At 39.0% G+C, this 14986-nt stretch overlaps 1 protein-coding gene across 1 annotated transcript in view; it reads left to right on the top strand.

Annotated features, from left to right (window-relative positions):
* The window catches only part of EPB41L4A (erythrocyte membrane protein band 4.1 like 4A), a 234511-nt gene that overhangs the window by 114723 nt on the left and 104802 nt on the right, over positions 1-14986 (top strand). The window contains exon 3 of the mRNA XM_063087716.1: positions 13002-13053. Within this exon, the coding sequence (XP_062943786.1) occupies positions 13002-13053 (52 nt within the window). The remainder of the gene's footprint in view (positions 1-13001; positions 13054-14986) is intronic.

Here is a 14986-nt window from a genome sequence, read left to right as displayed (position 1 = left end):
TTTCCCCTGAAGAACAGGAACCATACAAGGATGTCCACTCTCACAACTCCTATTTAACATAATTTGGAAGTTCTAGCCAGAGAAATCAGGCAACAGAAGGAAATAAAGGGCATCCAAATTGGAAAGGATGAAGTCAAACTGTCCCTGTATGCAGACAATATGATCTTATATATACAAAAACCTAAAGACTCTACCAAAAAACTCTTAGAGCTGATTAACAATTTCAGTAACGTTGCAGGATACAAAATCAACACCTCAAAATCAGTGTTTTTGTACTCCAAAAATGAACTAGCAGAGAAAGAAATCAAGAAACCATGCTCATTTACAATAGTCACCAAAAAAATAAAATACCTAGAAATCAGTTTAACCAAGGAGGTGAAAGACCTCTACAGTGAGAACTATGAAACACTTCTGAAAAAAATTAAAGAGGACACAAAAAGGTGGAAAGACATACCATGCTCTTGCATTGGAAGAATTAACATTATGAAAATAACTATACTACCCAAAGCAATCTACAGATTAAATGCAGTCCCCATCAAAATGCCAATGACATTCTTCACAGAAATGGAAAAAACAGTCCTAAAATTCACATAGAACAACAAAAGACCCCAAATAGCTAAAGCAATCCTGAGCAAAAAAAAAAAAAAAAAAAAAAAAAAGCTGGAGAGATACCACTACCCAATTTCATGTTATGTTACAAAGCTATTGTAACCAAAACAGCATGATACTGGCATAAAAACAGACACCCAGACCAACGGAATAGAATAGAAAACCTAGAAATCAACCCACATATTTACAGCCAACTGATCTTTGACCAAGGCAACAAGAACATACACTGGGGAAAAGACAGCCTCTTCAATAAATGGTGCTGGGAAAATTGGACATCCATGTGCAGAAGAATGAAACTGGACGTGTACCTGTCACCATATACCAAAATTAACTCAAAGTGGATTAAAGACTTAAATGTAAGACCCAAACCCATAAAATCACTAAAAGAAAACTTAGGGCAAACATTCCAGGAAGGAGGACTGGGCAAAGATTTTATGAATGAATGAGACCCCAAAAGAACAAGCAACAAAAGAAAAAATAAACAAATGGGATTATATCAAACTGAAAAGCTTCTGCACAGAAAAAGAAACAATCAACAGAGCAGAAAGACAACCTCTGGAATGGGAGAGAATATTTGGAAACTATACAACCGATAAGAGATTAACATCCAGGATATATGAGGAACTCAAACAACTTAACAGTAAAAAACCCAAATAATACAATTAAAAAATGGACAAAGGAGATAGACATTCTTTGAAGGAAGACATACAAATGGCCATAGATAATGAAAAAATGCGCAGCATCACTAATAATCAGGGAAATCAAAACCACGTTGAGATATCATCTCACTCCAGTTAGACTGGCCGTAATTAAAAAGACAGACAATAACAAATGCTGGTGAGGATATGGGGAGTGGGGAACTCTTCTACACTGTTGATGGGACTGTAAATTAGTACAGCCATTATGGAAAACAGTATGGAGGTTTCTCAAACAACTACAGATAGAACTACCATATGATCCAGCCATCCCACTAGTGGGTATATATCCAAAGGAATGGAAATCATCATGTCAAAGGAGTACCTGTACTCCCATATTCATCACAGTTCTATTTCCAGTAGCCAAAATATGGAACCAACCTAAATACCCATCAACAGATGACTGGATAAGGAAAATTGGTATATATACACAATGGAATACTACTCAGCCATAAAGAAGAATGAAATCCTGCCATTTGCAACATTACTGAGCCTGGAAAAAATTATGTTAAGTGAAATAAGCGAGACACAGAAAGAGAAATACTGCATTTCCTCACTCATAACTGGGTGCTAAGAAGGAAGGAAAGGAAGGAAATAAAGAAAGAAAGAAAAGACCACAATAATAACGTTGAACATTCAGAAGGAGAGAACAAACCTAAGGATACTAGAGATGGTGGGGAACGGGGGGGAGGTTGGGCAGTGATTGGGTAAAGGGCATAAAGAATAATAACTATTTGTAATAATGAATATGCTAATTAAAATAAATTTAATAAAAGACTAAGGTCACCTAGGGAGAAACAGGCTTTAAATGCAGATGAAAAAGGGCAAGGCTGCCGTGTGCAGCTGTGCTAACTGTGTATTTTGGGCACTCTAGAGCTTCACAGAGCTGTAGGTAGTGGTGGTGAGCAGGGGGTCCAGGCCCTACTTAATGCCTAACCCCTTGGGTTGGCTTGGATCCTTTGTGCCAAAGAATACGATTAGCTAAAACTATGTTTACATTCAGCTACCAGGACTGAGTTTATACAAACCCTAACTGAACTGCCTGTGTACTTTAATTACTACAGTTTTAAGACATTTCAGATTTAGGATTTTATTTCAAGATGAAATGATCTCATAATCTATATGGTGATGCCTCACTTGTCCAAATTTTAGAAATGTGTAACAACTTCACTAATCCAAAATGTAGATGAAACTTACTAAAGAAGAACTGAAGTTTCTTGAGCAGCCCAAATCAGTTATCTCATAGTCCACTCACAGGATTCAGCAATTTTCTCATACAGTCTGTGATCCCTTAAACTATGTTTATTTTTGTTTTAGGAAGAAATTTAAACTTTATTATATGGTTATTATATGCTTTGACTCTAAGAGCTTTGAAACAGTCCATTAGATGCAATTGTAGGGCAGCCCCACTAGAGATAGGCACAGCTTGCAGGAGGGCATGTTTTAAGGAATGATCTTGTGGGCTCCAAGGAGATAAAGTAGTGGGTCCCTAAGAAGCAGTATGGTCCATTAACAAAAAAAAAAACAAATCATGCATGTCTGACTACTTTATTTGTGACAAAACTAGTGTATTAGGAGGTCAGAAAGAGACACAGTGCAGAAAAGTTTATGTAATATCTTTGTAGACTAAATGGAAAAATTATGTTTGTTTTGAAAGATAATTAGTTTGGTTAATTACTCTCTGCAGAGCGAACTGGTTTTTGAATGATATCAACAAAGAGGGAGGTTCCTAGGTATGCTCCAGGGCTTACAGTGTCTACACCAGTACCTGGGATGAAGACATAGAGGGCATGCTCATCAAGTTCACACATGACTAGACACAGGAGGAATAGCAGGTGTGCTGAATAAAAGAAAGGAGATAAAGAGATCTTGATGAATTGAGAAGTGTTCCTGTTATTCATTGCTGTATAAAAAGCCATCTCAAAACTTATGGACTTTCAATAATGGCAACAAACATTTTGCTCCTGGATGTGTGACTTGGGCAGGGCTTGGCAGGGGCAGTTTACCTCTGCTCCAGTTAGTTCCAGCTGGAGAAGTTTGAAGGCTGGAGTCATCTGAAGTCTCATTCATGTGTCTGGTGGTTGATGTTGGCACTGGGTGGGGTCTCGGCTGGGGCCAGGGGTGGAATACCTACATGTGGACTTCCCGTGCTGTTCCTTGGTTTCCTTACAGCAAGCAACATTCCAACGGTTGGGTTTCAAGCGCAGTATTCCAGAGGAAGAGAGGGAAGGATGGGCAAAAACTGTATCATTTTTCATGACCAAGAGGTCAGGCAGTGTTACTTCTACTGCATTCTGTTGATCTGAAGTGGGCAGAAGGCCAACCCACGTTTAAAAGGAAGAAATATTACATCTTTTGAATAGTTACAGTGTCAGCTTATTTGAAGACTTTTTTTGTGGGGTCATCTAGCCAGCAAGGGGAACTGAACTCTTGACCTTGCTGTTACAAGGCTGTGCTCTAACCAACAGAGCTATCAGGCCAGCATGAAGACATGTTTTAAAACATGAGAGCCTGTCCTCTGGCCAAAAATGATTTATTCTTCCTGAATGTAAAATGTACTCACCCCTCCCAAGGCCTCCCCAAATTCTCATTGATTGTAACATCAAGTTTAAGGTCTAGAATTTCATCAAATCAGACTCTTTGAGTATTTTTCTTCAAGTTCAACTCCTTGAGTTCAGTTCCTTTTGATCTGAAGACCTGTGAATTAAGATGATGGGAAAGATATATAGTCCCCACCCCACCCTACTCAACATTTAGGGGTGGGACATGCATAGGATAACTGATGTAAATGCTTCCACTTAGAAAGGTGGAAAACAGGCACACAGCAATTACTAGTCCAAAATAGTTTTGAAATTTAGCCAGGCATATGTAGCCATTGCTTTGATTAGGACTTGGTCTTACTGCCTGGGAGATGTCCACTGTGATGGTTGACCCTGTCTTCCGGGCTTTTGGTTCTGTTCTCTGGGTTTTCCCTCCTTTTCCATAAATATAGTGTGTGTTTGCAAATGATTGTGTTCTCAGCCTGATTTTTGCCTGATAAAGACTGGGAGTCCAAAGGCCTCTTTTCAGTTTGTAGTTTCTGTCCCTTTCACCCCAAGTTGACATAATTCCTTTATAAAACATTGTGGATTTCTTATGAATCAACTTCCAATCAACTTCATTAGACAAAAGCACCACTCACAAATTATTTTGAAATAAGCTCTTCTATACTTTAGATTCTCTATAAGGCTCTCGGGTAATAATGCCCTTAAAATTTTTTGAAAAGGTCTATGAGGCATCATATTAAATTTTTTAGAGGGCCTAATAAAGGGTTTTACAGTTACGTCATGTTTTCCTGACAGCGTGCTGGATTCAATCTTTGTCCAGAAGCCATTTTTAAATTGTAGCACTGTTTGTCTTCTGATAAAACTAGGAATGAAAAATTTTTAATTTCAAGCCAGTACGTCCTGGCTCCTTTGTATTTTAACAGTTCTTTTTTTTTTTTTTTTTTTTTTAAAGCTTATCTCTCTCCTCTTGCATTTCATTATAGGCAGCAAAATGAAGCCAATCAGCTCTTTCAACAGTTTACCTGGAAATCTCCTTATCTGGATCATCCAGTTCATTAGGTACATTTTTTAATTTCCATGTTGCCACAGGCAACTGCATTGCTAAACTTTCTGCTTCTATGTAATGAGGTCCTATTCCTACTTCCAGCAGCTTTCTTCTTGCCTTCCTTTGGGCCCTTGCAGACAGTCTCTGAGGGCCCTCAAGCTCCCACAATTACTCTTCTTAACATCCTTCCTGTTGCCTTATCCCCAAAACACATAGTGGAAAGTGAAGGGAGTGGGGCCAGATCATGGAGGGCCTTGTAGGCCATCATAAAGACTTTGTCTTTTACTTTGGGTACGAAGGGAAACTACTGGAGGATATTGAACAGAAGAGTAAACTGATCTGACCTGTGTTTTAAAAGAATTTCTCTAACTGCAAGGGCAGACACAGGGATACCACTAAAGGAATTGCTGCAGAAATTCAGGTGAAGGTGATGGCTACTTGGACCTGGGAGTGGTGAAAATTTGTCACATTCTGTTTATATTTTGAACACAGAACCAACAGGATTTGCAGATGGCTAGAAGGGGTGGAAGATAAAGAGGTGTGACCAGAGCCAGTGGAAAAATACCATACCATTTTCTGAGGTGGTGAAGGCTGCAGGAGAACAGGGTTTTGTTTTGTTTTGTTTTTTGTTTTGGAGGGAGTGGAATCAGCAGATCCCCTTTGATCGTATAAAGTTTGAGATTCTAATAGGCATCTAAATGGGGACGTCAAGTAAGCAGTTGGATTTAGCAGAGAATTCTGACTATAAATTTGGGAGTTAGTGGTATACAGAAGCATTTAAAGCCGTGCACCTTGATGTGAGGCATGAGCTTGGGTAATCTGGCCTTTCCTTGGTAGGCAGATAATGGGCATCCAGCAAAGAAGATTGTGAAGGTGTGGCCAGTGAGGGAGGAGGAGAAGCAAAGGAGAAGGAATGTCATAGAAGCATGTGGCAGAAGTATTTCAAGAAAGTGGGTGAAGCCTCTGCATCTATCATTAGATGTAACAACATGGAGGTCATTGCAGTAAGTACTAATGTGGGTTCAAGAGGGGATGAGAGTATAGAACAACTTTTTTTCCTCCAGAAATTTATTTTAAAGCACAGAAGTGAAATGGGCAGATATGGGTGCCAAAATGATTTTTGTTTGTTTTTTGCTTTTTTTAGGATGGGAAAAATAAAGACATACATTCAGCCAGGAATAATTCTGTAGAAAGGGAAACTTTGATGGTATGGGAAAGAGAGCAGAAAGTTTCTGGAACCGTGTTCCTGAATAGATGAGAAGGGGAGGGATTAAGTGGAGCGTGGACAGTTCCTCCACAGTAATAGGAGAGAGGGAAGGACACAGCACAGATGCAGGCAGGTTAGTAGATGGGACCAGAATGCGCAGCCATGTTCTCTCTTCTGTCACGTTAATTTTCTCAGTGAAACAATCAAGATCTATGGCTGAGAGTCAGGAAGGTAGAGAAGATGTTGGAGGTTTAAGGATGGAGGAGAAAGTGTCAAGGAGTTATCCAGGAGAGTGAGAGAATATAATGTAGCAGGATTCTGGTGGCAGTGAGGGTTCCCTTCGGTTATTGGTAATGCATTTATAGTGAGCCCACCCATGGTTGCGCACAGCTCTTTTGCTGCTGGTGTGGAGAAGGCAGGCTGGTTTTTTCCAGTGGATATTGTGGAGAGAAGGATGCACAAGGGGATTGAGAACACTTGCAAGTGAGTGATGGTAATGGATAGCAAGGAAGATGAGGGCATGAGTGGGGGCAGTGGGGAAGGACAATGGAACGGTAGTAGGATCACTCAATCAGGTGTCCTGGTGGAGTCAAAATATTAGAGGGAGTGAGCTGGCGAGAAAGGAGATTGTAGTCGAGAGTAAGAATTTTGAAACATAGATTATGCATTATTATTCAGACAGTGCTCTGGAGAGTGGCTTGGCCCAAGCATAAGATGGAAGGGATTCAGTTACTTGGAGCTGCTGTTCATACTTTGGGGCAGGTTGTTTAACTACTCAGTGTTTCAGTTACCTTGTTTGTAAAATAGTAGTTAGAGCAGTTCTTACTTTATAGAGTTCTTAAGAGGATTAAATGGGTAAATACATGTAAAGTCTTTAACAGTGCCTAGCATATGGTAAGAATTTAATAAATGTTAGCTGTTATTATTATTATTCCTACAGCCCTTAGAGTGGTGCCAAGGTCCATGGGTGAGAATGAGGTATGTTCCTTGGGGCCAGTAATACCTCATGAGGAGACAGAATGTCCATCCTGATTCACTGAAATCCACTTTTGCTGGAAAATGGAGTCCAGCTATGATTACCCTCCCTCACTGTGGATGACTCCAAAGACAGGTCTTTTTTTTGTCACTACTGTGAGACAGCTCTGTTATGGTGGTTTTACCTGATGTCCTAGGGCTTCAGTGATTCATCCCAAGGAGCAAATTAATACTACATCCTGTTAATGTTGCTTAGAGGGTCTGAGGTGTTTTTGCAGGAGCAGTGGCAAAAGCACAAATAGCTGTCACCACAGTCCTGGAGTTCTTGGAACATATGTGCGAATTATGTTGAGTCCTGGGACTCCCCAAGAATTGCCTGTTGTGTTATTTTTGAGATATTTGTGGCTCCAGTGTCTCTGATAGTCATCTCTTTTTTACTCCCTTACATCAAGAGATTGTTTTGCTATATTGACGAAAACTACGTGTGCTTTTAAGGCCTTTTCTTTGGCCTCTAGGAAACATTATTACATATCAATGTAGCATTCTTAAATTCTGCAAAGGAATATCAGCATTATTCCCAGTATGAAATAAAATTCAGCAAAGTTTCTGTTATATTGCACCATCCTTTCTTTATTCAAAGTTTTTGAGGGTTTATTCTACTATTGCAACTCTAGGAGACTCCAAAGAACAGCTGGCAAATGAAAAGTTGGACCCTGAATTTAATATATATCTTTTGAAGGTTAGGATATTGATTTACTGGACAGTATTAGAGTTTTAAAATCTAATTCTGAGACTGTTACCTAGGAAGTTGATGAAATTTAGACATTACCAGCCAAGGTAGATGAAAGCAGCCCAGGGCATTTAGCCAAGACTATCAGAGAGTAAGAAGGCTTTGTCATTTCTGTCCAGGTTACATCAATGCTGCCATTATGAGTGACAGGACTGTAGCAGTCAGGCTACCTAGCTGCTTGTCTCTTACACTCTGGCAAAAGGTCAGACCCAGGGAGGACTTTCATCATGACTCCTGAGTGCTTGAGTGTTTGGGATGCAGTACGTTAACTCTCTCCAGTGTTAGGAAGCAGACTGTACAAAATCAGGATGAGAGAGCAGTGTCTGTCTTGGTTAATTGTTATTTTCCCTCAAAATAGAATCTGATCTAGTTTATGAGCATATACAAGCTACAGGATATAAATTTGAAATGGGGGGGGTGGAAGTTGATTGAGAGATTTTCCTGGAGAAAGAATAGTGTGAATGTTGAGAGAGAATGAGAGAGAGGGCTGTTTCTCCTCATGTCCATCTATGTAGGCAAGACAGCTTCACGCCAAGGTGCAGTCCAGAACAGCTGTTCTCTGGAGGCCCAGCACCATACCGCACAGTGCTCGACTCTGTGTTCCTCTCTTTCCCCTCACCCTGGGCAGGTGAAAAGGCTGAATGGATTACTTCTCTTTCTGGAAGTCCTCCATGGATATTGATTTCTTAGCTTAATATTTGTTAGCTGTTGGGCAGCATTGATTTCTATACAGTACTCAGTTGTAAAGGACTTGGAGTATTACATTCTATGTTGTCACTTAAAAATGGACCCATTTACTTTAAGAGCAGTTGAGCTCATAGATGGGTGTTTCATAAAAATTTAAGGCTCTGTTCTTCCCCATTTTATGTATTTTAGGAAAGTTTTTTTTGTGAACACACTGTTTCAGTGAAGCCTTCTTACATTCATTCTGCACATTTAATTTTCTTTGGACTAACTGTATTGTCTCAAATGTACTCATCTTATACACATTATTATTATCTCACCACATTATACTGTAATTATGTGTCTGTGTGTCTCCTGCTAGACTGTGAGTGCCTCAAGGTTAGGGACAGTTCTCATTCATCTTTGTGTTTCCACACTCCCCAGGGTATGGTGGGTGTTCCGTCAATGTTAAATGAATGAATGAATGAATGGTATCTCAATTTTAGAGCCTATCTCTAGAATATTGTCACCCCTTGACCAGTATTCTGGATGTAGATCTTAAAACTGGGATAGTGTGTTCACTGGCAAATTCTTGTGCCCTTTTTTCTTTTTCGTTATGGAGCAGCAGCAGCGTGGTGTGTTTCAGTGTGATCTGACATGTGCTTTGTTTGATTGCTTGTTAGTAATGAGTGGTGACATGTGCCATCAGAGTACAGTTGCTTTGGTTCCAAGGTTATATCTTTCCCTTGGTTGAATCTAAGTGGGTTTTACATTTCAGGATGTTGGCTTATGAAAGCTGGAGGCTTGTGTTTATTATTTATGTTCTCGGGCATTTATCATTGTCTGACCTCTGTAACCCCTGGTTTCCATTTCGATCAGATCAGATTTGTGCAAGCTCCAGATTGATGCTTAGCATAGCTAATGTGCAGTGAGTTGATTGAACAGTCTTTGAGTCTCACCTCTTCTTTTTCTTAATGCAAAATTGTAACTTCTAATTCATTTCAGAACCATCATTATATTTTTTTCATTTTACAAATTTAATTACTCTCAAGAAAAGAGATGTATTTTAAATTGTACTGATTATTATAAATGTGAAATTTTTTTTAAGTAATAGACTTTATTTTTATAGCAGCTTTAGGTTTACGGAGAAATTGAGCACAAAGTACAGACAGGTCACATCCTCCTCCCCACTCCACGTGCATTTTCTCCTGTTATTGACACATTACATCAGTGTGCTACATTTATTTGTTACAACTATTAACCAATATTGATATATTATTATTAACTCAGTTTAACATTAGGGTTCCCTTTTTGTGTTGCACAGTTCTATGGGTTTTGTCAAATATATAATGTCATTTATTCATCATTATGATAACATATAGAATAGTTTTCACTACGCTAAAGATCTTCTGTGATCCACCTATTCATCTCTCTCTGTCTTTCCCTTCCTCCTCCCCTGATACCCTGACAGTCACTGATTTTTTTTTCTCTTCACCTCAAACATTTATCCGTTAATCAACTTCTCACTATTCCCCCACCCCCTGCCCTTTCCAGCCTCTGAAAACCACCAATCTACTCTCTACTTCTATGAGATCAATTATTTCAGAACCTTCATTATATTTTTTCACCGCAAATTTAACCACTCAAGAAAAGAGATTTATTTTTAAATTGTATAGATTATCATTAATGTGAAATTTTTTGATAGGTTAAGCCGTCTTTTCTATTATGTTTAGTTAAAAGTTTCCTTCCTATTTTCTTTACCTGGCTTTCTTTTGGGGGCTGGGGGGTGCTGCGGCTAGCTGGTAAGGGGATCTGAACCCTTGAACCTGGCTTTTTTAATGATTGAAAAACATTCTGGAGACAGGAAAACAAAAACTGAATTGAATTGAAGAATCTGCATGTAATGCTTGTTTTCTTGGGATGATGATGTTAGAAATTTAAAAGCTGTATTCTAATTTCTCTTTCTCAGTAGTTTCAAGATGAGATTAGACAGAGAGCAGTAAGACAGAGGTGCCTTCCCTTCCCTCCTTTCTTGCTGTAAGCACTTACTGAGTCCTGGTGTAAGTGTGGGGTAAGGCCTGAAATCACAGCCTAATATTATGTGTGCCTTGACATTTGGGGAAAACTGGGAGAGCCTTTAATTGGCCCATCTACAAGCCCTTCCGTTGTGCTCTCTGGATAAGGTCCCCTAGCCAAACATTCCTCTGAGACCCCGGCCAGCTGGCATCTTGACTTCAGCCTTGTGAACCCTGGAGCAGAGACCCCTACTGACCTACACGACTCTGGGATAACAAGTGGGTGTTGTTTTAAACCTCTGAGTTTGTGGTAATTTGTTACAACAGCAAGAGAAACCCAATGCAAGTGTTAATGGGAAAAATCCAGGGATAGTTAAATCTTTTTATTGAACATGAATGGCAAAAAACATTCCCCCCCACCTAATGTTTCCATTTCATGGAGATTCCATATCTTTATATACCTAGAGGAATGGACCTGCTCTGTGTTCAACACACAGTGAACATTTGGGATGATTTTACTATACTTGGATGAGCCAGAGTTTCCTTATGGTCCATGATTTTAACACCAAAGCCACATCTTTAGTCACTGTGGACTCCAAGATCATTTCACTAATTACAGCCTCTGCTTCAGGTACTTTTTCTGTTTTAAAAGTGAGTGATTTTAGACCTTGAAAAAAATGAGAAATGAGAAAGACCAGAATAATAAACATTGTGTTTTAAGTTGCTGCACTTATATATGTTGGTTACTTTACTTTTTAAAAATATTGAAACTTTTTAAAAAAGTTGAAACTGCTATGTGAGTGGCAAATAGTGAAGATTATGTATACATAAACAGAGTTTAGTACCAAATAGTGAAGATTATGTATACATAAACAGAGTTTAGTAGCGTAATAAAATGTTATAATAAAGTGACTACAACATACATTTAGTGTGAATAATAGTTATTATATTAAACGTAATTAGGAATAAGAGGTAAAGGAATTGTGTAATACAATTACTGCTACTGTTATACAGTAGAGCAAGCATTTCTGCCCTCAACCTGAGGGAAAGGAAAAGGAGAGCTGGGCAGGTGGGTTCTCTTGCATTCCTTGCGGGCCCTTGAGTCTTAACCCAAGAGTGTCTGGGGAGGTGTGAATGTTCTCACCAGGGCAGATGCCAGAGTGCTGGGAATGAGGGGGCTCAGGATGGGCCCGCGCTGACCTCCTGCTCTGAGAATTACTCATCTTCACTCAAGAGCATGAGGAAATGGAAAGTGGGTAGCTTGGACCTTGGGGTCCCCAACATTTGGCTAGGACAGTATGGGAGAGGTTCCATATTTGCCCTCCCCTGACCCTCCAGGGCATCCCTTCATCCCTTTGATTGTGTGCCTCTGGGGGAACTCCCGATGGCCTGTGCTCAACACACAGCTGAACATTTGCATTGGTTTTACTCTACTTGGATGAACCAGAGTTTCCCTGTGGAAGTTTCCCAGTGCTTCCTGGGCTTCTTGCCTGTTCCTCCCGCAGATGGACAGATCAGGCTGGAGGTTTGTCTCTTCTTCTTTCAGTGATTTTATTTTACAAAGGTGAGATTTAAAGGAAGACCTCTCCCCCAAGGCCCAGAATTCTCCCATTACTGCCTGAAATTTTCTTCGTTAAAGATTAACTTGAATTAACAAGTAAGTTCTTTAGACTGGCTAAAGGCAGTTATTGAGAATGACCCTCACACCTTAATAATAATCATCTCTAGCATGTGTTGCATGTATTTAGTATGAGCAGGGGCCATTCTGATGACTTTACGTGAATTAACTTATTTGATCCATACAGCAGCCTTATGAAGAGGGTTCAGAGATGGCCAGTCACCAGACCCAGGTTATGTGGTGATGACCAGGGGAGAGCCAGGGTGGAACCCAGATGGGTCTGCTCTGGAACTCCAGCCCTCAGCCACTGTGCTAATACACTTTCCTGGATCCTTCATGAGGATTTGATTTAAATTGATTGCTTTCTTCCTAATACCTAGCAGCAATAACTGTAGGGGATGGGGCTAGAAGTGAAGAGGGTGAGGACATTTTAGGGAGAGATAAGGCTCTAAGGGGGGTTGTGATGGGGACTTTGGAAAGAGACATGCAGGGTATTCTTTGCAGCCATTGTTTTCCCACCACAAGTAGTAAGAAGCTCACTCATAAGTATCTGGTTGTTACTGACCTTATTGTAATCACTGTGATAATCCAACCAAGGACCCAGCAAGTACTGCCTCTCTTCTCTTCTTCTTTCTCAACATCAGCATTATTTTGTTTTCTTTTAATGTTCTAGCCACAGAGAGCTCTTATGTATGTTTGTATGTATATATGATCAATGAAGTTTTTTACTTATCAAGTATTTAAATGTCATTTAAGTAACAGTTTTTCAAATATTCTTGAAGTAAAGGTCAATGAAAAGCAACTAATTTCTATAATCACCCTTTTCTTCCTCACACAGTATTGGCTGGATCCTGCAAAAACCCTTGCTGAACACAAAGAACTGATCAACAGTACGTATTTAATTTTAACTTTGTGAAGGGGTAGCTTGAAAATGGTGTAAAGTCCATGATTAGCTGCGTGCAGAAGTGGGCTTTAGGATTGGAGAGGTGAGTTCAGGTTGAGTGTGCCTAATCTGAAAACTGAAACCTGAAACACTCCAAAATCCGAAACTTTTGAGTGTCAGCCTGACACTCAGAAGTCAAGCTCAAAAGAAGTGCTCATTGGGGCATTTTGTATTTCAGATTTTCCATTTAGAGATGCTCATCTTTAATGCAAATAAAGCTTATGTTTAGGTTCATAGGATTTATATAATGCAAATATTACAAATAAAAAAAAATCTGGCATTGAAACACTCTGGTCCCAAACATTTCATGTAAGGGACACCCAAACTGTACTAGTACAATTTTAACAGTTTTTGTGTATAATTCATTGTCATTAAGTTCTTTCACATTGTGGTGCAGCCATCACCACTCTCCATCTCCAAAGCTTTTCATCATCCCAAACTGAGACTCTTACCCATTAAAATATTTTGTTTCAATGTGTGAATTATTGCTAATCAAAATCATGTTGGTTCTTCTGGCCTTTCTTGCCCTCATCCTGAGTCTGCACTTTCCATGTGTATTGGCTCAGCCCCTCTGGTGATGTGTGATGCCTCAGGGGCCCAAGGCAGGAATGTAGCTATGTCTCAGAAAGATGCTGGAAATCACCAGGAACTCAGCAAGTACTGTTTCTCCGAACATCAGCATCGTTTTTATTTCTGTCTGCTTTTCTACCTCTGTGGTGGAAACCACTGGAGTTTACAAGTTACAGCTCCAGCCCATTAGAACCAATTAAAAAATACCAGTTGGAAAATTAGAAAAATTTCAGGAATGGTTATTTGAAAATAAACTTACAGGTTTCTTTCATAAGAAAAAAGTTGAGATTTCTATTGAGGTGATGAAAAGTAAATGTAAATTACCTAAGATGCATTTTTAAAATATTACTAAACATATTTGAAGTATCTACATATTTACCTGGTATGAAATATTCTATTCAAATGGTACCCTATAATGCAATCACTTTTTCATCCTAAAAAATATAATACTGTTAAAAATTTGACGTATGGTAAGAATAAAACACTGACCTTACAATTAAAGAAATATTATGTAACTGAAGGATACTTATATTTCATATCATGAAATAGTTTGATAATTAGTGAAGGAAAATGGCAATCAAACCTCTAGTAGATTAGACAGAGGAATATCTGTAAAAGTGCTGGAACATTTGCTAGTCCCCAGGATTCTTATTGGTAAGTCTTGATTTATTTATCCCTGAGCTAATGGGAAACTCTTAATTATCATTAAAGGCCTCAAAATTAGTCTTCACAGAAGACAGACTAGGGGATTCCCAGTTTCTGGTTCCTATATTTTTTGCTGCAGTGAAATAATATTAGCTTCACTTTACATAAAGGTTTCTTAACTGTTGAGTCCGTGGAATGACATGGATTCAAGGTAATAGTAATTTAGTAATTTGCTTCATCAGCCCCTAATTTTTGTAGTTAATCCTAGGAAAGGAAGCCAAAAAAAAAAAACCCCCAAAAGCAAAAAACCAAAAAACCCCCCAAAACAAAAACAAAACTGATTAGATACTCCCTTGCTCTAAAATGTCCATTTCCATATCCTTTGCTCTATGAAACAGTGATGTATATGAGAGTATTTACTTACTGTAAAGGTATTATAATTTTGTTTTTCCCTGAACAGCTGTATAGAATAGTGCCCAAAAAGCATGGAACTCTAGGTATTAGCAAACTTGGTTTTCATCCTCATTATTTGTCAAGTTACCTGCCTTGCATATGTTACCAGGTTGTTGAGAATCATATGTGTGTGAAACATTTTTAAACATTATAAAATGCAATCAAATGGTAATGATGCCTTATATTCAGAACACAAGTCATTTTATATGTGA

This window comes from Cynocephalus volans, chromosome 2 (assembly GCF_027409185.1).
Source record: "Cynocephalus volans isolate mCynVol1 chromosome 2, mCynVol1.pri, whole genome shotgun sequence".
NCBI lineage: Eukaryota > Metazoa > Chordata > Mammalia > Dermoptera > Cynocephalidae > Cynocephalus > Cynocephalus volans.
Note: the sequence above shows the minus strand (reverse complement) of the source record. Positions and strands in the feature narration are given on the sequence as shown.